We start from the raw sequence: 25,849 nt of genomic DNA on the forward strand, positions 1-25,849 counted from the left end.
GAGAGAGAGAGAATGGGAGAGAGAGAATCCCAAGTAGGTTCCATGTTATCAGCACAGAGCTGGATGCGGGGCCTGATCTCACGAACGCAAGATCTCACGACCTGAGCCAAAATCAAGAGTCAGACGCTTAACTGAATGAGCCACCCAGGCGCCCCGAGGTCATTCATTTATTTCAAGTACAAGGCACTATGCCCTAAAGGAACAAATGTTTCCTTCTTTGTATACACAAAGTGACATCTGTGAAGCATGAATGCAAGTTAGGACCTGCCATTACTGGGGACAGAATTGATCGCAACAGTCTACAGAACCCAGACGACGATGTTAGAGCTGTCCTTCCAGGTAGAGGGGGGTAAGACCACCTGGAACCTGTGTCCCCAAACAAGCCTCATTTGCTGAGTAAGAAAAGTAATGCAAAGTGCAGGAGGCACCTGTCCAACCCCCCTGGAAAGTCATCTGAAGTGATGAACATAGTCCAAATTAAAGATCCTAAAGGGGGCAGAAAACATATTCAAGTATCTCTACCTCTAGGTGTGACTAGCAGTTAGATTGTTTTTATTTTAAAGTTTGTTTATCTGTTTATTTTTGAGGGGGGGAGGGGAGGGGCAGACAGAGAATCCCAAGCAGGCTCCACGCTCAGTGCAGAGCCCAACTCGGAGCTTGACCTCACAACCGTGAGATCATGACCTGAGCCAAAATCAAGAGTCAAATGCTTAACTGACTGAACCGCCCAGGCGCCTCTAGATTGTTTCTATTTAAAAAAAAAAAACAAAACACGGGGGTATCTCCCTTAGGGCTAAGTATTTCTTGAATAAGCATAACATAAATTTAACGTTGCCTCTGGTTGCCACTTTGGGTCACCTCACTTCCCACCCACCTCTCAGTGTGTCTTAGACTTGTGAGATTTCTTAACTCGTCCTTTTTTCCCAAAGCACTTCCGGCAGCCGAAGGCGCAGCATTTGTACATGATGAAGACAACGCCCAGCACAATGGCCAGGAGGAAGCCGATCACGTCCACAGAGTGGTACTGGTACCAGGTGAGATCGTGGGCTGCAGGGCGCAGGTGCAGGGCCCCCTTGTGCCTCATCACGAACTCTACCCAGAACACAGCCAGGTCCACGGGCTCGATGGGGCGGTCCTTGTGCAGGCTGGACAGGCGCATGATGTTCTCCTTGTAGCTAAACACAAAGACAGTGACGTGAATTCTGGAACACCAACCATACCGACCATCCTCCCTCTAGGCTTGCTGTGGTTGGGAAGGCTCCCAGATTTTACAAACTTGGTAGAGGAAATGTGTTTCCATTATGGCAAAAAAGAACACACACACACACCATACATCTCACACACACACACACACACACACACACACACACACACACACTAACTGGTCTTTATCTCTGAAATTAAAAAAAAAATGTAGAAAGAAAACAGGAAGCCAAAATTATAATATTAAATTATTTGAACCTAGCTTCCTGTTTTCTTCTCTTCTTTTTCATGATATTTTTGTAGGAAATTAGATGACTCTTTATAAGAGAAAGAAATAAAGGAAAAGGTCATGTCAGAAATTATGAGCAGTTTCCCTCTCACAGTTTTGAACAATCACATCTACTCAAAGTCAAAGCCATTTGTAAGTGCCCTCGCAAGGTGGCAGCATATTTTCCATTGGTGAAGCATCACACCGTCCAAGTGCTAACTGTAGCATGAGGCTGTGTCTATGCAGCCTGGGAAACAAAATGGATTTTTGTTTATTTTAGACAGCGTTGGTAGCTGAATCGGAACATCCACATCCAAACTGGGTTAGATGTTTCAACCCTTAGTGTAGATGTTTCAACGCTTAGTAGTTTCAACCCTTAGAGTGTTTCAACCCTCTTCTCAACCTGCGAGAAGAAAGAGAAGGTAGAGGAGGAAAAAAGGAAAGGAAAGGGAGAAGAAAGAGAAAAATGGAAGACACTTTTATTCAGGAGTAATTATGATAATTGCCACCTTTAAACAGGTCTGCCATTTTATTTGGATACATTATTGTATTGTGATAGCAATATTTGACCATAAGGTCTGTTAAACATCTTCTTTTGTATAAATCTTCTCTTAAACAAGATAGATTTTCTATAACTTTCATTCATTCATTATTTATTGAGCACCTGTTATAGCCTGGCTGCATCGTCTGATGTCTTTATTTTATGTCCCCGTGTAGAGTGTTGGGAACAGGGAGATTCACAATTAGGTAGTGAGAACTCACAAGCAAATGCAGTTAGCTAAACTCTCGGGCTGATTGATGAACGTTTTTACAAAATAAGAGAACTTTTACTAAGTCATCTTTAGGTTCCAGATAGTTGTCTGTATCACGGAACAAAAGATCAAAATTGCATTATGAATGTGAACCTCAGGAACGAGTTTTGTCAGCACGTGGAGAGAAGTCGGGGCTCCGTGGCGCCGATGTGTGAGCAGCACATCCTGACCCCAACAAGCTGGGCGGCCGGAAGGCGCCATTCAGAAGAGAGGGATGGCACCCACCGGGCACTCTGGGCATTTACCCCTGGGTTATGTGGGCTTTTCTTCTCCATCCATTGGCACCACACATGTGGGCACCCCACCTCTCCCCCATTTGTCCTTGCCCAGCCTCACTGTGTCACCCTGTGCAATGTCTCCTCCCATCTGAACACACTCCAGTTTTTCACATCTGTCCTTCTAACTGATGTCTTTTTCAAGATGAAGCAACTATGGGTGAAGACTCCACTCTCATGGAGACACACACATGCACACGTACTCATACATGCACATGCACACATGCACTGTTAATTGTTGGACGAAGTCCACCCTGGCTATCACTTCTTCCCACAAGGTTTTGACCAAGCTGTTGACCAAGTGAACTTGACACCAATACAATAAATTCCACGCAAAGACCATTTGATCTGATGGCTTTTGCCTCTTGAATTCTTTCAGAGCCGTATTTGAATAAACTCACCTTTGCTTTATCACAAGCCTTTGGGATATCACATGACACCCCCCCCCCCATTTATAAATCCCCATGAACAAAATTTCTCACGGGTTTCAGTGCTAGGGAGAACTATGCTTCTAAGCTCTTTGTTTTTATCTTATGGACACTAGGTTCATTACGGCATATTTCTCTCTTTGTAGAATCTCATAGAGTAGACATCTATTTGGTGACAATATTTTTTAACAAATTGAAGTTTTAAGCCTACCAAGGGAAATAATATTTAAAATCAGTTTTGGGGCGGCTGGATGGCTCAGTTAAATGTCTGATTCTTGATCTTGATCTCAGCTCAGATCATGAGCTCTAAGTTTGTGAGATCAAGCCCCACATCACGCTCTGCACTGACAGCCTGCTTGGGATTCTCTCTCTCTACCCCTCCCCCACTCGTGCTCTCCCTCCCTTCCTCTCTCTCTCTCTCTCTCTCTCTCTCTCTGTCTCAAAATAAATAAATAAACTTAAAAAATTTAAAAAAAAACCTCTTTAAAATCATTTCTATGAGAAGTTCTCTAGGAATTAAAGCATCCTTTAGTGAAATGCATAATAATAATCCCAAAGTCATCTCACTTATTAATCAGGTTTTTATGTATTTGTTTTCACATTTGAATATTTATTGTGAATGAGATGGCCAAGATACAAGTAGTATTCCTCTGTACGTTTTCTCTTACCTTTTGTCATTGATGACAGCTTTTAGGGCATTTGCTAAATCTTCAGAAGTCATTTCCAGGACGTTCAAGGTCAATCCAGCCCCCCGGGTCTCCATGCGCTTGGAGTTGTCCATCTGATCACCAAATAAGGGCAGCATCACCATGGGAACGCCGTTGCATATCCCCTCATATATGCCATGGGAGCCAGAATGTGTGATGAAGGCACGAGCCTTCGGGTGACCTGAGAAGCAAAACAGGGAAGGATGCCAGCAGTCAGGTCACCGAGTTGCATGGTCTGACACCATCTATGCTCTGCAAGCATGCTCAGGACTCAGTGCCACCCGCATGTGGCTTTTGCAGAAGTCTGCAGAGGAAAACGTGGGGTGAGATACCCCACGAGGTAAAAAGCAACGTGGAATACGTTGGCCATGATATGTCCCAGCTAAATAATCCTTTAGAACAGCCACACACAAGCCACTTTTGTAATTGCACTTGGGTTTGACCTACACACCAGAGCCTGCTCACATACCAAGCAGATCATTTTGGGGAAGCCACTTGACAAGTATTGTGTTCTTCGCAAGATTTGGTGGTGGAGTGCCAGTATACCGCCACAGGACCTTGCAGAGACAGGAACAGAGTTTAAAAACACAATGATTCAGAAACATCTGCCACAGTAGCTAGAATGTAGAGTCCACTGAATGAACATAACCTTGGCAGGGGAGGGAGGTGTAGCAACTGGGAAGGCTCCTGGGGACTGGGAACAAGCTGTGAATTTGTGCAAATCCGCCAAGCTGTACATTTATGACTTTTGCACATTTCTGCACTTCAGGGGAAAGTTTACTTAATGAAATGAGTGGATGGAGAATTATAGGCGCAGCAATATAAGAAATGAATCCTGTGTCCTGACCAGCAGCTTTTTTTGTAGAAATACTCCTTATGTAACATGAAGAAACACTGTCCTGTTCATTTTGTCGATAAAATAAATTCTCCTTAATACGCTGTTGACTTTCTTAAAGAAAATGAGACCTCCAAGGAAAGCAGACCGCGGTTTAACAGAACAGTTGAGAGTGACATGGTAAAAAGACCTTTGGATTAGTAATCAGGAAGTCGCAGGGAACCCCAAGACAAAAGTCCAACTGATAGGATTAACTCCGATACTAGAAGTCTGGGGTTCCAACTCTTGTGAAGATACAGATACAGAAGGTACAGAATCGTATGGCATGTTCTTACTGTCTGAGGTATTTTGCCCAAAGCATCAGCAATTTCCATAGCTTTCTCCTTGGGAATCTCTGAGACCATGGAGCCCAAAGAGAAAACCACAATTCCATGTTCTCCAGAAGCATTAACATAGGCTTCAAATTCCTAGAACCAGAAGAGAAATTTACAGTTAATTTTCTTCTCACGTTCTTTGGGAACTGCATCCATTCAGCTATGAATCCGATCTCTTATTGTTAAGAATATGCGTGTCTCTGTGTGTGTGGTAGAGACACAAAACATTAGCGCATGTTATAGACTTCCTTCCCCCGTTATTCCTTCCACAGGAGGAAGGCTTCTTGCTTATCTGGTTATCTTCTGGGTTCTTCTTTGAGATGCAGAATCCAGGTAGTGTCTAATTTCCCAAAGGAAAAGCAATCAGAGGTAAGACCAGATCCACTTCCCAGGGGCTTCAAGCATCTGAGAGCATCTTGGGAGAAAGCAGGCTTTCGGGAAAGGGATTGATGGAGAGAGCAGCCGGCAGTGTGGAAGGAGGGAGGAAAGGTGGATGAGTGTCACAGAGAGGGGAGAGAACCGTTTAGCAGATTGGTGAAGGGAGACATTGGGAGAAAGGAAAGCTGCCCAAAGAGAATTTCAGAAAGCTTTCTGCAGACTCTAAAACTCCTGCACAGCCCCTTTAAGAAAATCCACAGTAAAGATGTGTATTACTTTTCAAGGCTTCTGGAATATTCCTTTTATGTTGAAAGAACGAATGAGTCAAGGCACAAAGCCACAAATAGTGTTGAGGATGAGGCTCACAATTAAGGAAGACCCTCAAATAGCCAAGACAACCTTTAACAATTCTTGCTTTCCCACAGCCAATACACGGGGGTGATTGGGGATCATATTCATGTCAACTCAGTGCTGAAATTTAACCAGTCAACCTGGCATTTCCCCACCTTTCCTGGAGAAGAGCTTTCTTTAGAATGGAAGTCAACTTTCCTGCCTTAGCAAGAACATACAGAAAGATACCTGAATCTCTCTTTGCTGGTTTCATAAAGTACTGTCGAAAGCAGAAAATCTCCCTAAGTGTGAAAGATACGAAAGCGGAAGAGAAAACCTTGCTAAGTGTGCATCAGGATCTGAGCCCCCTCTGTGGAGTTCAGAGAAGGTCAGGGGCATGTGAGAAAACCCTGAGTACCCAAGCCACCGGGGGGGAAGGATAAACAGGCAGTGAGTCTCAACCCACCCAGCACATGACCCCCCTGGAGTGTTCATGTCCCGTTCCAGAGATGCTTCCGTGTCCTGATTCCTTCGAGCAGTGTATCCTTCGCCACCATCCAAGGAAGATTGCAGCTGCAAGGCCGCTCCACTCCTCCAACCATGACCACCATCGGGCATTGCAGCCTTGGCTGTTAGGACAAAGCTCAAGACAAAGCAGTGGGGCTTGTTTCTGAAGAAACTTCTGGACCAGATGACCCAAGGAATAAGGAACGAAGAGCAGAGAGGGGCTGTGTGACAAGCCCTCCACCTGGGCCTTGCATGCAAGACCACGTCATTAGAAAACGGGGGGGTCTAAGTCAGCCTTTCCCATTGCGGATACTGCTCTATTGCGACGAAATCATCTTCTTTTTCGAGGAGCAACTTTTTTTAATGGAGTAAGTTTTGGTGTATTTCAACTGCGAGTGGTTTTCTAGTGAATAATGAACCTGACAACTACTGGAAGATGAATGATCTGTGGTTCCTGTGGATGAAGCAGGGGGATGGGATCTTAGAAGTGTCTGTGTGTTATAAGAGTGAGAGACAGTGATGGTGGGGACCCCACTAGTAAGTGCAGATCACAGATTATGACCTATCGAGGCCCTACCCCTGAAGTAATAAGGAATCGACTTTAGAGATGGATGTCAAACAAAAGCTCTGAGAGGTAGCAACCAAAAATTAATCCAATCAGAATAGCAGTATTAGCTGCATTGAGTCATGAGTGGTGGCTGTGGCCCCCGGAAGAGAGTAAGGAAACCCCCAGACTCAACCCTCAGCGATAATCACAGCTCAGTCTGATCTGACCCCAACCTTCAAAGCCAACTCCAGAGTACTTGGTCATCAGGCAAAGTACATACACACTCAGGTATGCACACATGCACGTGCACAGGCGCACACACACACGCGCACACACACACACAGTGTGGCAATTCCACATAGAGGAAATAGAGCAAGGTGCGAGTATGGCAATTTCCCCCCAACTGTAGGTTATCAATGATCTAATTAACTCCCTTAGAATCTCCCAAATGGTTTTCTACGTCTCCCAAGAATGCCACGGATATTGAGACTGTGTGATGCGGTAGGGTTTGCCCAGAACTGAGGGGTTTCCTGGGATACGACACTTTCAGTCCCGGACAGACCAGAACACTGGCCACCCTGGAGTGACACGTAGAAGACTTCTGACAGGCCTTAGCACACATGATTTTAAGGGATTTTTTTCAAATTTGGTTCAGAGCATGACCAGGAAAGCCCCAACATCTCCTCAGGGGTGAGCCTCCTGCCTGGTCCTCACCCCCATCCCATCCCAGCAGCTTTCTTCACGGTTTCTAGCTCCTAGTGGCTGTGTCCTGGGCCATCTCCATGGGGCTCATCTGAAAGGTTGGGGAGGCCAGCATCATCCTCCCCACTGCCATGCTGCATTTTTGGTTTGTGGAAAAGACCTCCTAAGGATGGCTTTTCTGAAGTCCTTCCTCCCCAGGATGCACTACATCCTTCTTTCCTGGGGAAAGATGGCTCCTCTCCAAGGACCTTTTGAGTTCTTTCTCCTGAGTGAAGGTACACGGCTTACCTCACTTCCCAGGACCTTCCCTCCTGCATGAAACCCACTCTTCCTCTAACTATGTCTACAAAGGGCCATATCTGGTTTCACCTCCTTGCACACTCCTCCACACCCACTCAGCACCCAGCCAGGTGTGATTACCATAAAAAGGAATCCACAGGTCCGTAAACACCCAAACTTAAATAGCAAGACTAAAGTTTAAATGTCACAGAAGTTCATCTACAGATCATGGAAGGGCAAACTGCAGAGCTGGTGTTGTCGTGGGCAACGTCCACTCTCGGCAAGCTCTTCTGGGATTTAATAATGGTGAGGTCCACACCCTACTGGCAAAATTTCCCATAAACCTGGCCCTAACTCCACAGACTCTGCTATGGTCAAAGAGTGAGGCGGTGTGTTAACTGAAAATAATCCTCGATTCCTCCACCTCTTATCCCCTTCCAAAATGCACGAGGCCACCTCTGAAGTGAAAACACCTGCCCACCTCATTGAAGTCTTTAACACAGATCCTAACTTCTGCGGAGAGTTTAGTATTTTGAGTTCCAGGCCTTTATTAGATTTTCTCTTCCCAAATGGCTTCTGTTTCTCAAAACCCTTGGTAAACATTTGGCATGTTGGAATCCAGTTGCTTTATCACTACGCATTCAGAGCCGCTGACAAAGACCACAAGCTTCCTTGCTCACCAGTCTCTCTTCTCTCCACCTCTAAGTCTCTGTTCTCACCCACCTTCTCTTTGGGTGTTTTCCTCAGACCCAACATGTCTGGGTGGATATCATCTCTGAATCGCTGCTGTCCACAAAGATGGTCTCTCACTCTGAGTGGGGAACGATATCTTGGAATTCTTGAGCTTCATTCCTTTGCTCTCAATGCTGTTCTACTATCTTTTGTCCATCAGGCATCCCACACATGTCTGATGCCAGGTGTGCTTTCCCTATGGAGTAGGGACTTCCCAGAGTCCCTATGGACTCTCCTTATCAACTAAATATTGCATCTTTATTCTTGAAGATCAGGACTTCGACCAAGAGCATTGGGACCAGCATGATCTCTGCTAAAGGAATGGGAGCATGGAGTAACGTTCTTTAATTAACAAAGGGGATGTGGGGTGCCTGGGTGGCTCAGTTGGTTGAGCGTCCAACTCTTGATTTCCGGTTCAGTTCATGATCTCAGGGTTGTGAGATCAAGCCCTACATCGGGCTCTGCACTGAGCATGGAGCCTGCTTGGGATTTTCTCTTTCCCCTCCTCTCCCTCTGCCCCTCTCCCCCACTTGCACTCCCTCTCTCTCTCTCTCTAAAATAAAAAATAAACAAAAGGGAAAAAAGAAAATGAATAGCAACATGACAAACCAGCAAAAATCAGGAAAAGGAAAAATGACCACATAAAATAAAAATAAAGTAAGTTGGGAAAGTTAGAATCCAATCTATCAATTTTTAAATGAACTGCAAACTGGCAAAATTCTCTCAACCAGGCTAAAAATATCAGCTCCATGTTATTTAAAAAGAAAAAAAAGAAAGCTTGAAGACAAAGGGATGCCAAAAATACACTAGGGAAATAGCAAGATAGTGCAGGAGCGGTGATATTAATATCAAAAAAGTGGAATTTCAAATTAAAAATATTAAGTAGGACAAAGAGGGCTTCTGCCAGGTACAGTTTACAAAGACATTCTCACACTGAGGCTTGTTTGCACCAAACAAGGCAGCAACTAACACTCAGCCAACACAACTCACCACTTAGAGAAATTTACAGGGGAAAAAATATATGGAGGGGCGCCTGGGTGACTCAGTCGGATGAGTCTTGACTCTTGATTTTGGCTCAGGTCATGATCTCATCATGATCTCATGGTTCGTGACATTGAGTCCTGCATCAGGCTCTGGGCTGACAGTGCAGAGCCTGCTTGAGATTCTATCTCTCTCTACCCCTCCCTCCTCTGCCTCTCTTTCTCTCTCTCTCAAGATAAATAAACTTTAAAACACACACACACACACACACACACACACATATATATATATATATATATATATATATATATATATCAATAAATGATGCTAAAAACTATGATACTGAGAAAGACAGTTGATAAAATTCTGTAGCCACTCCTGTTAAACATCCTAAAGAAGAAAATCATTTAAATAAATAAAGGCTATTTGCCAAAGAACAATGGCAAACATAATACAAAATGATGAAATGAAAATCAATCTTCAGGGGGCACCTGGGTGACTCAGTCGGTTAAGTGTCTGACTCTTGGTTTCGGCTCAAGTCATGAGCTCACAATTCATGGGTTCGAGCCCCACATCAGGCTCCACGCTGATAGTGTGGAGCCTACTTGGAATTCTCTCTCTCTCACCTCTCTCTCTGACCCTATCCTGCTTGCATTCTTGGTCCCTCGCTCTCTCTCAAAATAAATAAACCTTAAAAGAAAAAAAAAAAAAGAAAATCAATCTTCATTACAATCAGGAGCAAGAATCCTCATGATTGCCAACATTATTCAATTATTTTGAAAGATTCTAGTGAATTCAATAAGACCAATATTTGAGGGGCATCTGGATGGCTCAGTCGGTTGAACATCTGACTTCAGCTCAGGCCATGATCTCATGGTTTGTGGATTCAAGCCCCACATTGGGCTCCATGCTGACAGCTCAGAGCCTAGAGCCTACTTTGGATTCTATCTCCTTCTCTCTCTGCCCCTCTCCCTCTCACACTCTGTCTCTCTCTCTCTCTCTCTCTCTCAAAAATAAATAAACATTAAAAAAATTTTTTTAAAAATAAGACCAATAGTTGGCATGGAATTTACAACAGAAGAAATCACATTTTCTTTATTGATGAAAACCAGCCTACTGGTTTTTTAAATGACAGAATCAATATTTTGAGTTGGCTGAATTTTTATTTGGGGCTGAATAGTGAGTAGATAACCAGCTACAAGCAGAAATGGAAAAACTATCACATTCACAGTAATGACCAAAAAAAAAAAAAAAACAAGGTAAAATACTTAAGAAAATCTGACCCAGAAAGGACAGAAAAATATGAAGAAAACTACAAACGACTTGATCTTTGGTTAAGATAATATTTGAAGTAGCACCAGGAAGAGCAAGACTCTGGAGTATAAATTTCCTTGCTAATATATATTAGGTGACAAACAGAATAACCTGCGGCCCATAGATACCATGAAACATGGAACAGTTTTAAAAACTAGATATAATATTTAGAACCAAAACGACATTCAGGACATACTGATAGGTGAGCAGTGGGGATATATTGTTACCTAATTCGTAAAATGAAGAACAAAAACTTACCTACAGGTACCTATATTTGTATGTAATTGTAGGAGTGCAGAGAACTGGTGGAGATCACTGCCTATCTGGTGACTAGTCCTCAGTTCACGCCCTTTGTTGGTTTTCATTCATTCCTTTAACAAACATTTGGTAAGCGCCTATTAGACTCTGATATTTACACCAATCACAGGCAGACCTTTTGCCAAGTGTTAAGGATGCAGTGATGGGCAGAGGTGGTCCCCGCCCCCACGTGTATGGAGGAGATGGTCAATAAACAATTATCTAAATGAAATGACTGCGGTATTTAATGGGCTATGAAGGAAATAGCACAGGACGCTATCTTGGAGAGAAGGACTCCCTGAGGAAGTGATATCGCAGCTCATCTGAAAAATAAGAAGACAGCCACCTCACAAACTCAGGCACAGCATCCCAGAAGGACACACCGTCAAGTTCAAGGGTCCTGAACCGGGAAAGATTTTGGAATGTCGCAGGAGTAGAAAGAAGGCCAGTGTAACTGGAGACATTCCATGCAGGTTTATAAACAAACCCTTCTATTTCAAATGGAGTTTCTATTATGCATGCACATCTCCAAAGTTTTAAATTTCAAAGTAAATGTCAAACAATCATTTTCACTTGTATCCTATATAATGATGCCAAAAATATTTCTCTTTAATTTCACTCTTAACTTGGCCATGCTGAATAGCTCTCTTTCCTTTGATCTATGATGTGCCCACTGGTTTGGTAATATTTCACCTTTTCCTATATATGAAAGAGAATTATGACTGGTTTTCTATTAACATGAGGTTTTGTCGTTTTGCTTTCTAAAAACTCAACACCATCTCCTTTCTTAAGCAGATAACCTCGTCAGGCACATACTTCTCCAACAGGCCTGCTGGTCTGTTGGGGTATCAGAATCTTATTGGTAGGAGACACCAGATGTCGCTTCACATTATGGGGGAGGAATCAGAGCCTCACAGAGGTGATCTGGTCATGCGGCAATGGAGTGGAGGCATCCACACAGCACTGGAATTCTCCCGCAGGGTTCTTTCTGCTGTCTAGAATTTCTCCTTGCCGTGACATTAACATGATCGTTTAAAATGTGAATCACAATGGAGTCACCCTGGAAATAAGATTCAGTGCTGTCTGAGGGTGAGTAGAGTCCCTTTAGTAGAAGCCAGACTCAGAATCTGCAAAGTGCCTAGGTTACCAATGGATCCTCAACCAATACTTGTGAAATAAACGAACGAATGCCCACTGAAATGTGACCTTCTTGGAGAATCCTTCCCAACCTCCCAACTGACAGAGACTCTCCTGCTATTCTCTATCACCTCCATTGAGATGTGGGAAGAAGATTGTGAATGCTATGTTTTTGCATCCCTCAAATCTCTATGGGGAAAAAATTAACTTAGCAGCATTGCAGAGGTTGAGACTCAGGACCTTTCTGCCGAATGCCAGGATCGGACTGTCTCATGTTTACTTATTAGAAGACAGGGGACTGCAGGACCCGGCTTCCTAGCAGACTATCGACTAACTGGAGCTTCAACCCCAGAAACATAAAGGCAACTTGTGCCACCATGGTCCATAGATGTCAAAGAATTATTCTAGCAGTCTTGAACCTTGGGTGTCTAACCCAGTCAAGGGCAGCAAGGTGCATGCTGCAGATTTTTGTGCTCTGCAAGGATCCCTGAACTCACTGCTCTGTGCTTACGGCAATTAACCTTTGTTGCATCTAATTGATTACTCTCCACTGGAGCCCAAAGTATGCTTTCTTAAAGTGTCCTATACAAAGAAATAACCCAGAAGGTGATTCCCAAGACAGATACAAATTACGACCCCAGACCCGGGATTTGTACAGCAGAAACTAACGAAAGAGGGCATGTGACACTACCTCAGTGTGCTCATTCAGCAGGTGTCAGGGGCAAGTTCATCCATCCAAAGTACTTGCAAGGAGACAGGCTTGTAAAGCTCCCCCTCAAATACACACCTGGGACAGTGGCTTTTTGCTGGCACAGTTGATCCCACCAATAAAAACCATGTTGGGCATGATGGGCCTGGAGTAATCCTTTACAAAGTCACTTCTGAAAAGCCAGACCGATGCGGAGCCCATAAGGTCCTGGACAGTCACATCTTTCTGAAGGACTTCCGAAGCAAGTGATGCATATGGGGAATAAACCACATTGCACAGGAAGCCCTCTGACACAAGAATGAGCATGTTCTTCACCCGCTGGAGGAAAGTCATGTGATCTGAGTTAAGGGACAGAACCCTGGGCACATAGGATGGTGGGCTGGGACAGCGGGTACCTTGAAAATCTAGGCCGCATGGCAGTGAGTTCAAGAAGAACACGACAGGCAGTGCCAGGCGCAGGGCCAAGATGGGGCCACAAGGAAGGAAAGGGTCTGTCAACATGGCGTCAAAGCTGCTTTCCGCCAGGGAGGCCATCAGCTCCTTGTTGTACAGTAAGTGGGAGCAGGCAGACAAAAGCAGAGCAGAGTCCTTCTTGACCCTCTTGTATGTCTCGACCACACGCTGCAGGAAAGGCTTCTTCTCAAAAACCTCGAGCCCGAGACCAGTAAAAGATGCTTCCACGTCCTCCCTCCGGAATGGGACAGGGTAGCTCTTCAAGGTGTAAAACGCTCCTTCTTTAATGTACACGGAGGCCTCAGGAGCTATGACCACTACGTCGTGTCCCCGCTGGTGCAGCCGCTGGATGACCCCGAACAAGCTCAGCCAGTGGCTGCCGTCCAATGGGACCAACAACAGCTTCCCGCCCTGGGACAGAAGGGGATTCAGGGCACACAGCAGCAGGCTCAGCACAAGTGGACGTGGCCCCCGGGACCTCGCTGCCATGGTTCTCCTGTATCGGCTACCAAGCCTCTCACCTGCCAAAAGTTTGCCCTCCTCTACTTATATGTCGCAAGAACCAATCTACACTCAAAGTTAATGTTTGATTGTATCACATGACTGTCGCTGTCAGTCAGCTAAAGATCACGGAAGTTTACCTTTGCAGCTAACGAGGGCTAAGAGCTTTTCTAGGTCTCTTTCCCCACCGCGCAAGTATTTTTATTTTGTATTTATTTACTTTCAAGTTCTTATTTTCATTCCAGTTAGCAAACCTACAGTGTAATTTCAGTTCAGTTCATTTCAGGTGTACAATACGGTGATTCAACACTTCCCTACATCACCGGGTGCTGATCAGGACGAGCGTACTAGGTTTCTCATTAGACAACAACCGTTTGACTGGCTGGAATTCTTTTCCAACCACTCAGGTCCCATTCTTGAGGGGCCAGAGAAGGGAATGCAGCACCAGCACCTTTGAATGGATTAGATGAGTATTTCCACGGACCAAGAGAGTGTCACCAGAGAGGGAGAAAAAGGCAATGGGGTGACAAATTAGACTTCCTTTTCAGGAATGAAATAGAAAGAATAGGTCTTTTTAGAAAGAACATGGGGTAGCTGGGTGGCTCAGTCAGCTGAGCGTCCAACTTCAGCTCAGGTCACGATCTCTCAGTTTGTGAGTTCAAGCCCCGCGTCAGGCTCTGTGCTGGCAGCTCGGAGCCCACTTGGAATTCTCTGTCCCTCTCTCTCTCTCTCTCTCTCTGCCCCTCTCCAACTTCTCTCTCTCTCAAAAATAAATAAGCATTAAAAAAATAAAATGGAAAGGAAAGAACGAGACACTGCAAGCCTACTTTGGGCCCATGGTAACCTTGAAGAACGTTCCCCACAGGTGACTCAGGGCTCTCTGCCCAATCACTGCCTCATTTTTTGATTCATTCACCCAGCAAAATACCTACTGAGTCCAGCGTGCACAGCGCTGGGCCTGGGGCTGGGGCTGGGGTACCAGCAGAGATGAGTCCAGATGAGTCCCCCACCTCCCCAGAACTCCGGTTCCACCGGAAGGGACAGACTGACGACGCAAACAGGTCAGCAGATGCATGAGAGGCACGCCAGGAAGGAAATGAACGCCGCTGGCTAGCGAATGGCGGGAAGGGAGAGCCACCTGAGTGTGCCACACACAGAAGGCCTTTCCAGGGCAGATCCGCGTTCCCTCAGAGAGGCAGTGAGAGAGCCCTCTGTCAGTCAGAAACGAAAATCGGTAAGTGAGCAAAAGTAAGTGAAACCGTGCTGGTCACACAGCCCCAAGGCCCAAGGAAAGCAGATACTCTGAGAAATTCTGATGACCCCATTGAAGCAAAGGGGAAAGGTGAACAGAAACAGTAAGAATGTATATTTACTGAGCACGCACTAGGTGCCAAGTGTGGTGTTTAGCACTTTACAACACATCTCATGTAATCCCCTAGAAGTATCCCCTTAAAGCAGGTACTATTATTCCCATTTTACAAAGGAAGACACTGAGGCTCAGAGAGACCAGGTGATTTGCCAGAGTCCTGAATTTACTAAGCGGCAGACTGAGATCCGGGCCCTAAGCGTGAGAGCGTAGAGACCTTGCTCTTACCTACAGCTCCCCATGGCTTCTAGCAGTTCCCAGATCTTACAGCCGGGCTCAAAATTTACAGCCAACTAGGAGTCGGAAGTAAAGCTGTGATTCCCAAGGTCATTACTCAATTGAAGTAAATGGAGAGAAGGCAGAGGGCAGGATTTGGGGACCAAGTAGAATGTGCTCCCACAGCAACACCCAGCACTAGCTAGAGCCCCAAAAGATCAAGTGAAGGGTCAGAGAGCAAGCATGGGAGTCGCAAGTAGAAATGCCCCTCCCTGGGGCACTTGGATGGTTCCGTTAGTTGAGCGTCGGACTTCAGCTCAATGATCTCACAATTTATGAGTTCAAGTTCCACATCGGGCTCTCGGCTGCCAATGCAGAGCCCACTTGGGATCCTCTGTCTCCCTTTCTCTCTCTCTGCCCTTCCCCCACTTACTCGCTGGCTCTCAAAAATAAAATAAACATTTTTTAAAAATGCCTCTCTCGGGGCGCCTGGGTGGCGCAGTCGGTTAAGCGGCCGACTTCAGCCAGGTCACGATCTCGCGTCTGTGAGTTCGAGCCCCGCGTCGGGCTCTGTGCTGACAGCTCGGAGCCTGGAGCCTGTTTCCAATTCTGTGTCTCCCTCTCTCTCTGCCCCTCCCCTGTTCATGCTCTGTGTCTCTCTGTCCCAAAAATAAATAAAAAACATTGAAAAAAAAAAAAAATGCCTCTCTCTAAGAAATGGCAAATCCAAGTGCAGACAGAACTGATCACCTTGCCCTTTCTTTTGGAGATCACTGCTGTTCTCTACAATCCCAGGATGAGAGCACAGACCCCAGCATTTTGACCATGGACGTCACTGGCCACCCATATTCAGGGACCTGTTAGAAGGTCATGGAGAAAATGCTAACTTTAAAGTTTTGATGTCCTGTGGGGCATATTCACAGGGCCTCCCTCATTCTGGTGCCTAGAATAGGTACTCAAGATTTCCCTTCCCACCATCCTTCCTCCACAGACATCCAGTCTGGTACTTACTTGTATATAGGTGCACTCCTACACATGGGAGCTCCAAAGCTCCCCACCCACGCCCACCCCACCCCAAGCACTTCCCATTCTCCAGGACTAAGATTCCGGGTGGGTAGCAAAGAGGTAGCAATGTTTTGGCTCCTTGGGTGTACCCCTATCTGCCATTCTGAAATTCACAATCCAATTTAAACATTAAGGGCAATCATTCTTCTGAACTCTCAGTGTCATAAGAGTTCATCTGTAGATTGCCCAGAGCAAAAGGGCTGTAAACCCACACAGTCACCACTGTGATAATTTTATGACTTTCCCTGCATCATTCAAAGCCTCAGAACTTTTTGAGGCCTCTGTTGCACCTGCATGGTTTGGGGCCATGACTCTACCCTTACAAGCAGGGTTTCGGCTTTGGAATCACTCACTCAGGTGGTTTTGCAGGCAGTAAATACTCAGTAAATGTTTTTTGTACAGAGGTGTCTTCCCTTCTTCCCTTCTCCTTTGCTCAAGGCCCCATATCCATGCAAGCAACTGCTGGATCCACTGTCTCAGAGATGCCATAGTCCTGTATCAGGGCCTCAGACCCCAAGGCTCCCAACCCCCGTCTACCCTCCATCAGCTGCCCCCTGCACTGCCCTATCCCACCACCATCCCTGAAACCTTGGTCAACAGTCTCCTAGGACCCAGAATAAAATTCAGAGTCTTTGGGCTTGCCCTCAGAATTCACTGGAATGGACCTTGAGCTCACCTATCCAAGCTCATTCCTCCTCTCCAGCCCTTTCACTAGACCCCTCCCTCTGCCCCTTTCCCTCCAGTCATTCTGGAGCACTTGACCTCGCCCAATCATGCTTTTCCCACATTGCTTGGTTCACGCTGGACTCTACTCCAAATCCGCTTCGTAATACTGTTTATTCCTTGATTATAAAATGTCGAATGCATGATTATAGGATTGTATTCGGTCCCTCAAAATGACCTAAAGTCAGCAGTTTGTTCTGGTGACATAAAGTCAGCAGTTTGTTCTGGTGACAGAGTGTGCCTTATTGGGTCTAGTACCCTTTATGATGAAATATTACAGAGTTCATTGGTTAATCATTTTCCTATTAGAGCTTAGTGACCTTTATTGGTGTTGACTTACTATTTATTAAAGCAAAAAATACAGCGTCAGAGAATAAGGAGAAAATAGAAGTCAGAGGTCCAAAAATGCCAAAAAGAAAATCACAGTCAAGGTAGAGCAGTTTTAGTGGAAATAATTACTGCACCCAAGTTGACCAGCACTGTAAACACAGCAGCAACTTTTTTTAATGTTTATTATTGAGAGAGACAGACAGACAGAAACGAGTGCAAGCAGGGGAGTGTTAGAGAAAGAGGGAGACACAGAATCTGAAGCAGGCTCCAGGCTCCAAGCTGTTAGCATAGAGCCCCATGCGGGGCTCAAAGTCACAAACCGCAAGATATGACCTGAGGTGAAGTCAGACCTTTGACTGAGCCACCCAGGTGTCCCTATTGCCAGCAAATTTTACTAGTTTTGATATACTAGACCAGGAGTTCTCAAACTGTGGGCCAAAGCCCCATGGGAATACCCAAGAATTTTTTTAGGGGAATTTTGCAAAGTCAAAACTATTTCCATAATACTATCTGGCTTTTTCACTCACATGATCTCTTTTATGTACAGTGGAGCCTCTCTCTGGCCACATCACCTGTAATATAGCCATAGATTGCCTGCAGAAGCAGAAGAATCCAGTTCTCTTCTTTTAAACCAGAGAGACACAAAAAATGTAACATGATGCCCTTCTTCAGTAATTGTTTTGTTTTGAAAAAGTTGTTTTCCCATAGAAATATGATTTATCTTAGCGTGTAATGGTTTTATTGCTATTAAATTGACTATTGAGGGTTTTTTTGAGTGCCTTAATTTCTAACGGTGTTAGTATTGATTGTTACAACCTATATAAACTAAAGCAAAAGGGTCCTGGGGCCAAAACACAGGAGAACTGCTGTCCTGGACAAACGATGTGGGTGACCTTCAGCACAAGGTCAGACTAAACGCACCGCCATCAGTCTACCCCCACCGGGCGAAGGTTGGGGGGGGGGGGGGGTCTGACAGAAAGCCTTCTTTAAAAATACCACTCTGCCCCACCACCAGAACGTGGGCCCCCACTTCCACCCGCTAACTTCCTCTTTTTCCAGCGGGATTTGGAGGTCACCGGCCCCAACCAGAAGGCGGGTGGGTGGAGCCAGGTGGTGGGCGGGGCCTCGGTAGGCGGGGCGTCCGCGCCCCAGCGAACCACGCCACAGAGAGCCTCATCGGAAGCGCGGCAGGTCCCGCCCCCCGGCGCTGCATTCTGGGATGCGGCCTCGGCCAATGAGGCGCGGGCTACGTCACAAGGGCTCCCCTTCCCTGCTGCCTGGCGTCGCGGGGCACTCGGTCCCGCGTCCCCTCGTCGTGCCCGTGGCCCGCGGGCCGTGCCGCGCCGTCCACCATGGTGGACTACTACGAGGTGCTGGGCGTGCCCCGCCAGGCCTCGTCCGAGGCCATCAAGAAGGCGTACCGCAAGCTGGCGCTCAAGTGGCACCCCGACAAAAACCCCGAGAACAAGGAGGAGGCGGAGAGGCGGTTCAAGCAGGTGGCCCAGGCCTACGAGGTGTTGTCAGACGCCACGAAGAGGGACGTCTACGACCGCTACGGCGAGGCCGGAGTGGAGGACTTCGGCGGGGGCGGCGGGCCCTTCCGCGACCCCTTCGAGCACGTCTTCACCTTCCGCGACCCAGCCGAGGTCTTCAGGGAGTTCTTCGGCGGCCGGGATCCATTTTCCTTCGACTTCTTTGGAGACCCGCTGGGGAACCTGGTGGGCGGTCGGAGGAGCTCCCGGAGAAGCAGAAGCAGGGGCACCGCGCCCTTCTTCACCGCCTTCAGTGGATTTCCAGTGTTTGGGGGCGGTGTTTCTTCTTTTGATACAGGATTTAGCTCCTTTGGTTCCCTGGGGAATGGAGGCCTTTCTTCCTTCGCCATGTCTTACGGCAGTGGTGGGACCGGCAACTTCAAATCCATGTCGACTTCCACCGAAATCGTCAATGGCAAAAAAATCACCACCAAGAGAATCATTGAGAATGGCCAAGAAAGGGTGGAGGTGGAAGAAGACGGAGAGTTAAAGTCCCTGGTCATAAACGGCAGAGAGCAGTTGCTACACATTGACACCAAGTAATTCCAGTCCAAGTTGAATTCAAAAAACATTGTGAGGAGCAGCAGGACCTTTTTTTTTTTTTTTTTTTTTTTTTTTTAAGATTGCAAGTGCACTCTACTTTCAGAACAACTGTACTCGAGAATTTATAAACAGTTCATGCCAATGCCCATTTGTTGTTATTATTGGGACCATACGAGTTAGACCTCCATTTGTCTTTAGAACTTGTTGTAAATACCTGTATGCACTTTGCTGTTTATTAAACATAATCCCGAGGCAGATGCTGATTATTTCGTAGTATTGGGACAAAAGGTTTACAGCACCTTGAACCTTGCCTTTCCATTTTGTTTGAAATGTGAGCCAGGTAGTTTGCTCTGAAGTTAACGTTGCCAAGATAACTCGTTTTACTTCCAATTTTTCAACACATGGTAGTAAAGGATGTGAGTATATTAATCCTTCTGGCTGAAAGATGCTTTTTAGTCCCACATAAATGCCAGTGACTAGTAAGAGTTTTCCGTTTAAATATAGTATTAAGTGTAGCCTTTTTAAAAAACAGGTTAACCTGACAAAGTGGTGTATTCGGTTCCAATGGCCATTGGAACAAATTACCACAAATTTGGTGGCTTACAACAAGGCACATTTATTCTCTTAAAGATCTGGAGGTCGGAAGTCTAAAGTGAGTTTCATGGACTGACATCGGTGTTAGCAGGAACATATTCCCTCCGAAGTGGGGAAAATACTTAAGTGAATTCTTCACGGTTACATGATTAGTTAACAACATCCTTAGGATGCCGTTCAGGTCACGTAAGCAGTAAACCAGCGGTAGTGATTACTCAAAAGCCAACACAAATAGGATTACTAGCCTGTACCCAGCTTGGTTCTACAACTGTGATTTATGGAAATGTGGAAAGTATTTCCATAAAACTACACAAAACTATCCCATTGCCATGTGCAGAATGTACCTATTTTAAAATAGGTTGACAAAAGCCAGGAATATTGGCGAGCCTGGGATGCTGATTGGGTGAGGCAGCATATGCATATTGGACAGAATACATTTCTGTTGCCACGGTTTATCCCCGTCGTGAAAACTATTTGGGCATGGCTACCTTGGGATAGCCCATCACAAAATGTGCCATCCATCCCCTTTGGTTGTGTCTAAGGAAAAGTTTGCGTAAGACATGGGAGCAAAAAGGCAACCGAACTGGATAGACTAAAAGTGCAGCATTATTTGGAATTCTTTACAGGAAGCTCATGTGGCCTGAGCACACTTAATTAAGAACACGTGAAGTTGAGTTAAGCCCAATCCCCATGGAATGGTGTGCATACAAGACCTAGCAGGAACATAGGATTCAGCCATTACTATCCCACAAGGGCACACAGTCTGTTAAAACCACGTCAAGTGGTCACTGAGGTATCCTGGGTAGTGCTTCTTAGCCACTAATTGTACAAGAGGTATTATAATAAAGAAGACTGCCAGAGCTTTTAAAAAAATGAGTTCATTTGCCTGCCAGGCAAGGGGACTCACCAGTGAAGATATTCATCGTTGTTGGTGGGGAGGGGAGGAGGAGCAGGGGGAGAAGCGATGTCAGGAGTTTTGAAGTGATAGGAAAATGCACCCTTTCATGGTGGTTATGCTAATTAAGAGTTAACAACTACTGCTCTGTGTAGGACACAATAAGTGCATTTGTGTCTGTACAATTGGTTAACATAAGTCTTCATTGTTCAGGAAAGTCTTCAGTTGGGTGGCATACTGGGGTCACTCAGAAGCCATGGATCTCAACAGCTCTAGTGGAAGCAACCTACAATGGATGAGTCAATGGATGAATATAAAAGCAAAATGTGTATCCATACGACGGACTATTATAGCCTTAAAAAGTAAGGATATTCTGACCTAATGCTACAATATGCATGAACCTTGAGGACATTAGGCTAAGTGAAGTAAGTCAGTTACAAAAAAGGCAAATAGTGTATGCTTCCATTTCTATGAGATGCCTGGAGTGGCCAAATTCGTGAAGACAAAGTAGAATGGTGGCTAGTTATAACAGTTGAGGGCGAACAGCATCCAGTTTTGATATATCTGAATTAGTGCTGCTGAGTGGAAAGTTGCCTTTTACAGAAAAAGAAACCATTTTATTTAAAGAATTTTCCAAATTGAAAATCTCTTTTAAAAAATGTCTTGGCCCCAGAATCACAGTCCTGTATATCAATATTCCTCTTTTATGGAAAGGCTTGAGTGGGCTTTCAGAGTGGAGAAAATGGCATTTCCTTTGGTGCAAAAGATGACCATCTCAAAGACCCTGCAGTGGACTCTCCGTGGACTCACTAGCACTTTCCCACAGAGCAACCCCAGTTAAATAAGGAAGTAGTTTAAGACACCATTTTCAGAATTGGGGATGTCACAGTTTTTTAAATAGAAAAAACTTAAATATACATTTTTAGGTGTATCTATGGAACATTTACAAATGTTAATAATAAGTTACCGATCATAGAAGCCACTAGCTACACGTGACTACCAAGCATTTGAAATGTGGCCAGTCCAAATTGAAATATGCTGTAAGTGTAAAATACATACCAGATTTTGAAGATTTAGTATGAAAGCAAAAGAATGTAAAATATCTCAGAGCACTTGGGTGGCTCAGTTGGTTAAGCATCCAACTCTTGATTTTGGCTCAGGTCATGATCTCACCATTAGTGAGATTAAGCCCCACTTTGGGCCCCATGCTGGCAGCACAGAGCCTGCTTAGGACTCTCTCTCTCCCTCTCTCTCTGCCCCTCCCCCGCTCATGCACTCATGCTCTCTCAAGCACACGCATGCTCTCTCTCAACATAAATAAACTTTTTAAAAAATAATGTGAAATATCTCATTAATAATTTTATGTTGAGTATATGTTGAAGGTATAATGTTTTAGATATATTTGATTGAATAAAATATATCAAAATTAGTTTTAACCCTCTTCATGCCTTTTTTTAAACATGCCTACTAAAATTTTTTAAACATTCTCTGATTAAAATATAAAATGATTAGAAAAATAAGAGAAATATAGCTAATATAAACCTTAACTATATGGGAATAAAGAAACAGCTTTGAAGATAGCCATGAGCTTAAAGAGAAAATCCAAACCATTGAGTTACCAAAAACAAAGAGGAAAAATATATGAGCAATTTATGTGAAAACCTAGGAAACACAGGAAAAGTTTTATGACCTTCAGTGTTTCATTATTAAGAAAACTCTAACAGGAACTTAATGCTTACCAAAGGAAAATTAGAAAAATATAACTATAAAATAAGCCAAAAGATACAAGAATGACAATCATTAATAAAAAGAAAACTGGAATTAATGAAATAGAAAATAAAAATAGTAAAAAGAATAAGCAATTCCAAAAATTATTTCTATGAGAAAACCAATAAAAGAACTCCACCAATCAGAAATCTTAAGAAAGAAAAGGAGCAAAAATATGAAAGACTTAGACTTTGATCTTTCATATTTGGAGAAAATTTCCATCAAGTACCGAAAGAAGTCACATCTAAGTGTAAACCAAAGTAAGGGAGACAAAAATCTCAAAGTAAAAAAGAATTTAGTGGAACAAAAGTGATAACGGTGTGCCTATCACGTATAATACTTGAGAATTTCAGTGTAAATGATCTTTTGCATACCAAATAAATTGGCACAAACATCTAACGGTCTCCAGATGACACACCTTGTCCTTCTGGGCACTTTTTAAATAATGGTAATAGATAATATTTATTGTATGCTCATTGTGACAATAGTAAGACCAGAATAGTTGGGTCACCTGCCCACCTGCCCGTTCAGCTAGAAAAATGGGAGTGAGAATTTGAACCAGTGCAGTTAACTCCAGAGGATATATTTACATAGCAACACTAAAAGAAAAGAGCACCAGTTACTTTTTAAATGCCTTCCTATTTTTCAATTTTTACAAGCCTAATATATATTAAGTGAATAAATGCATTGCACAAAGGAAAAAGCCAGATAGTATAGCTCCCTTGTGGTCTGAAGCAAAAAGAGAAATGGCATTAGAGTCCTGTGCAATAATATGTACATAAATAAAAAGAGATACAGGAGAATGCAAAAACTATAAAAGATCTAAAGTCATGGAAGTTAATATAAAGTAAGTGAATATGGCATAAATGGGGGAAAAAAAGATGGCTAACTCGGTGAATTAAGAAATAAAATAGCTCCCGTGAGTCCTATTTCAATGAAACCCAAATATCCAGGATTAATGTCAGATGCCTCTGAAAGTATTAGTAAAGCAATAATTTCTACCATGGAAACCTGGGCTGGGAGGGTGGGCCTGGTGATGCGGTCAGCCCTCCCAACAACTCTTTCCCCTTTTAGACTCCATTCTTTTCATCACCGTCCTCCGCTTCACTGGGTTTATAGGCTCCTAGTTTTATCTCTTCCTCAGTCCCTCCGACCAGCCTTTGATGACTTCAGCATCCCAAGCCATTCAACCGACCTGCCATGCAATTCTGCTAGTCCCGAGTTATATACCAGATATCAACACCTGGTCGGAAAACTTGTCAGCACAGCTCCCTCTCTGAAAACTTGAACTCGGTTACTTTCTCGGGTCACAGAGACCCCACCTTCTCTCTTCTGCATTGTCTCACTTCCCCTTCATTTACTCAAGCTCGCAGACACTCCTGCTCCCTTTTGGTGTTTAGGTCTCCTATGATCACACTTTAGTCCCTTCCAAGACGAAACCACTAAAAACGACCGTGTCAACAAACACAATGCGATAGTTCCTTTGTCCTCCAGGATGAGCAAACACCCACAAGCAAAACGTCCTGATGGATCAGCCCACAACTCGGTTTCTCTGCTCCTACACAGCTGGAGAAAATTGCACAACTATGAAGACGGAGACTGCCTGGAAGACAGTCTTGGTTGACTCAAAGCAGCACTTGCCAATCCTATCACAGACGCTCACCCCTGCCTCTCATTTTTCTCAGTGACCCTGGCAAACCTTTCCTGCATTGGTGGAGGCACTTCAACATTCATCTTACCAAACTGTCAGGAGAACGAGAAATAGACATCTTTAGAGAGACTGGTAGATAAGTAAACACCTGGAAGTAAATTAAGAAAAAAAAAACATGTATTCCACTTGGAACATTGTAGGCACCCATACAGACCTGTGATAATGGCTTCCTGTTGGCACAGTTTATGCCCCCGATGAAGACCATGTTGGGCATCACTGGCCTGGGATAGTCCAGTACAAAGTCTCCTCTGAACAGCCACATGGATGCGGAGCTGAAAACATCCACCACCGACACCTCTCTCTGCAGGAGCTCAGAGGCGAGGCTTGCGTAAGGAGTGAAAGCAATGTGGCAAATGTACTTCAGGGTCAGAGGGTAGAGCATGTTCTTGACCCTTTGCAGGAATGTCATGTGGTCTGAATTCATTGTTAATAGCCTAGGAATATATGAGGAAGGGTTTGGGCACTGCGTGCCCTCAAAATCTAAGTTGCATGGAATAGAGCGCAAAAAAAACACGGCAGGCAGTGACAGGTACTTAGCCAGGACTGCCCCACAGGGGTAAACAGGATCTGTTAAAACCACATCAAAGGAACTGGAGTTCAGGTGCCCGATCAGGTCCTTGTTATACATCAGCTCCTTGCAAGACCTTTGAAAAATGAAAGAAGCAGTTTTCAAATTTTCCATGATTTTCAAAAACATCTTTAGAAAATGTACTTTTTCAAAAACCAGATAAGACTGGGTCAGAAAGAGGTCATCAAATTCCTCCTGGGTGTACGGAATGGCGTAGGTCATCAGGGTGAAAAAGTCCTCTTTTTTGATATGCAGATTCACCTCTGGCGAAACGACCACTATTTCGTGGCCTCTGGCATGGAGCTCCTGCAGGGCCTCCTTCATGCTGAGCCAGTGGCTGCCATCCGTGGGCAAGACCAGCACCTTCCCACCTTCAGCCCGGGGCCCGACACACAGGAACAGCAACAGCCCCGTGAGCACCGGCAGGGGAACCAGGAATCCTGCAGCCATGTCCGTAGAAGCTCAAAGCAGCTGACTTTTCCAATCAGGCTGTGTCTCCTGCATTTATTTCCATCATCTTTATCTTATCATTGAGTCACTCAGAAGGGCAAGTAACTGGCAGGCAGCGTGCCTTCCTTATGTTAATCATTACAAACTAAATCTATCCCGGTCTTTCACCACTGGCCCCACCCTTCTGCTTGCACACAGGGAGAGATCAATTCCCTGTACCTAGGGAAAACTCACCTGCCTTCGCTGCTCTCTCCAAGGATCATTCTAACTCACTCTCTTGCTTTTTATCCAATTCTCAGAACAAGACTGGATACCCGCTT

The 25,849-nt window shown here is 44.8% G+C and overlaps 2 protein-coding genes across 3 annotated transcripts; one reads left to right on the top strand and one right to left on the bottom strand.

Annotated features, from left to right (window-relative positions):
- LOC131495609 (UDP-glucuronosyltransferase 1A1-like) lies at window positions 1-25,608 on the bottom strand. 2 transcript variants are annotated; one of them, XM_058700614.1, is made up of 5 exons: window positions 24,666-25,608; window positions 4,864-4,995; window positions 4,163-4,250; window positions 3,655-3,874; window positions 1-1,175 (listed from the first exon to the last, which is right to left on the bottom strand). In XM_058700614.1, the coding sequence occupies exons 1-5, from the start codon at window positions 25,527-25,529 to the stop codon at window positions 878-880; spliced, it is 1,602 nt and encodes a 533-aa protein (XP_058556597.1). In that variant the 5' UTR covers window positions 25,530-25,608; the 3' UTR covers window positions 1-877. The 2 variants fall into 2 exon arrangements, with proteins under 2 accessions (XP_058556597.1, XP_058556590.1); XM_058700607.1 differs by lacking the exon at window positions 24,666-25,608 and adding an exon at window positions 12,894-13,806.
- LOC131495615 (dnaJ homolog subfamily B member 3-like) lies at window positions 18,732-19,799 on the top strand. The gene has a single exon (XM_058700627.1). The coding sequence runs from the start codon at window positions 18,822-18,824 to the stop codon at window positions 19,542-19,544; it is 723 nt and encodes a 240-aa protein (XP_058556610.1). The 5' UTR covers window positions 18,732-18,821; the 3' UTR covers window positions 19,545-19,799.
- Window positions 25,609-25,849: the final 241 nt, after the last annotated feature.

Source organism: Neofelis nebulosa, chromosome 2 (assembly GCF_028018385.1).
Source record: "Neofelis nebulosa isolate mNeoNeb1 chromosome 2, mNeoNeb1.pri, whole genome shotgun sequence".
In the NCBI taxonomy this organism is placed as follows: Eukaryota; Metazoa; Chordata; class Mammalia; order Carnivora; family Felidae; genus Neofelis; species Neofelis nebulosa.

Bases quoted from the DNA above. Each gene is read 5' to 3' on its own strand.
- LOC131495615 (XM_058700627.1), top strand. From the start codon at position 18,822: ATGGTGGACTACTACGAGGTGCTGGGCGTGCCCCGCCAGGCCTCGTCC.
- LOC131495609 (XM_058700614.1), bottom strand. From the start codon at position 25,529: ATGGCTGCAGGATTCCTGGTTCCCCTGCCGGTGCTCACGGGGCTGTTG. The intron at 4,251-4,863 runs GTAAGAACATGC...TGTCTCTGCAAG, and splicing joins TGGGCAAAATACCTCAGACA to GTCCTGTGGCGGTATACTGG. The intron at 1,176-3,654 runs GTAAGAGAAAAC...CTTTGTGTTTAG, and splicing joins GCTGTCATCAATGACAAAAG to CTACAAGGAGAACATCATGC.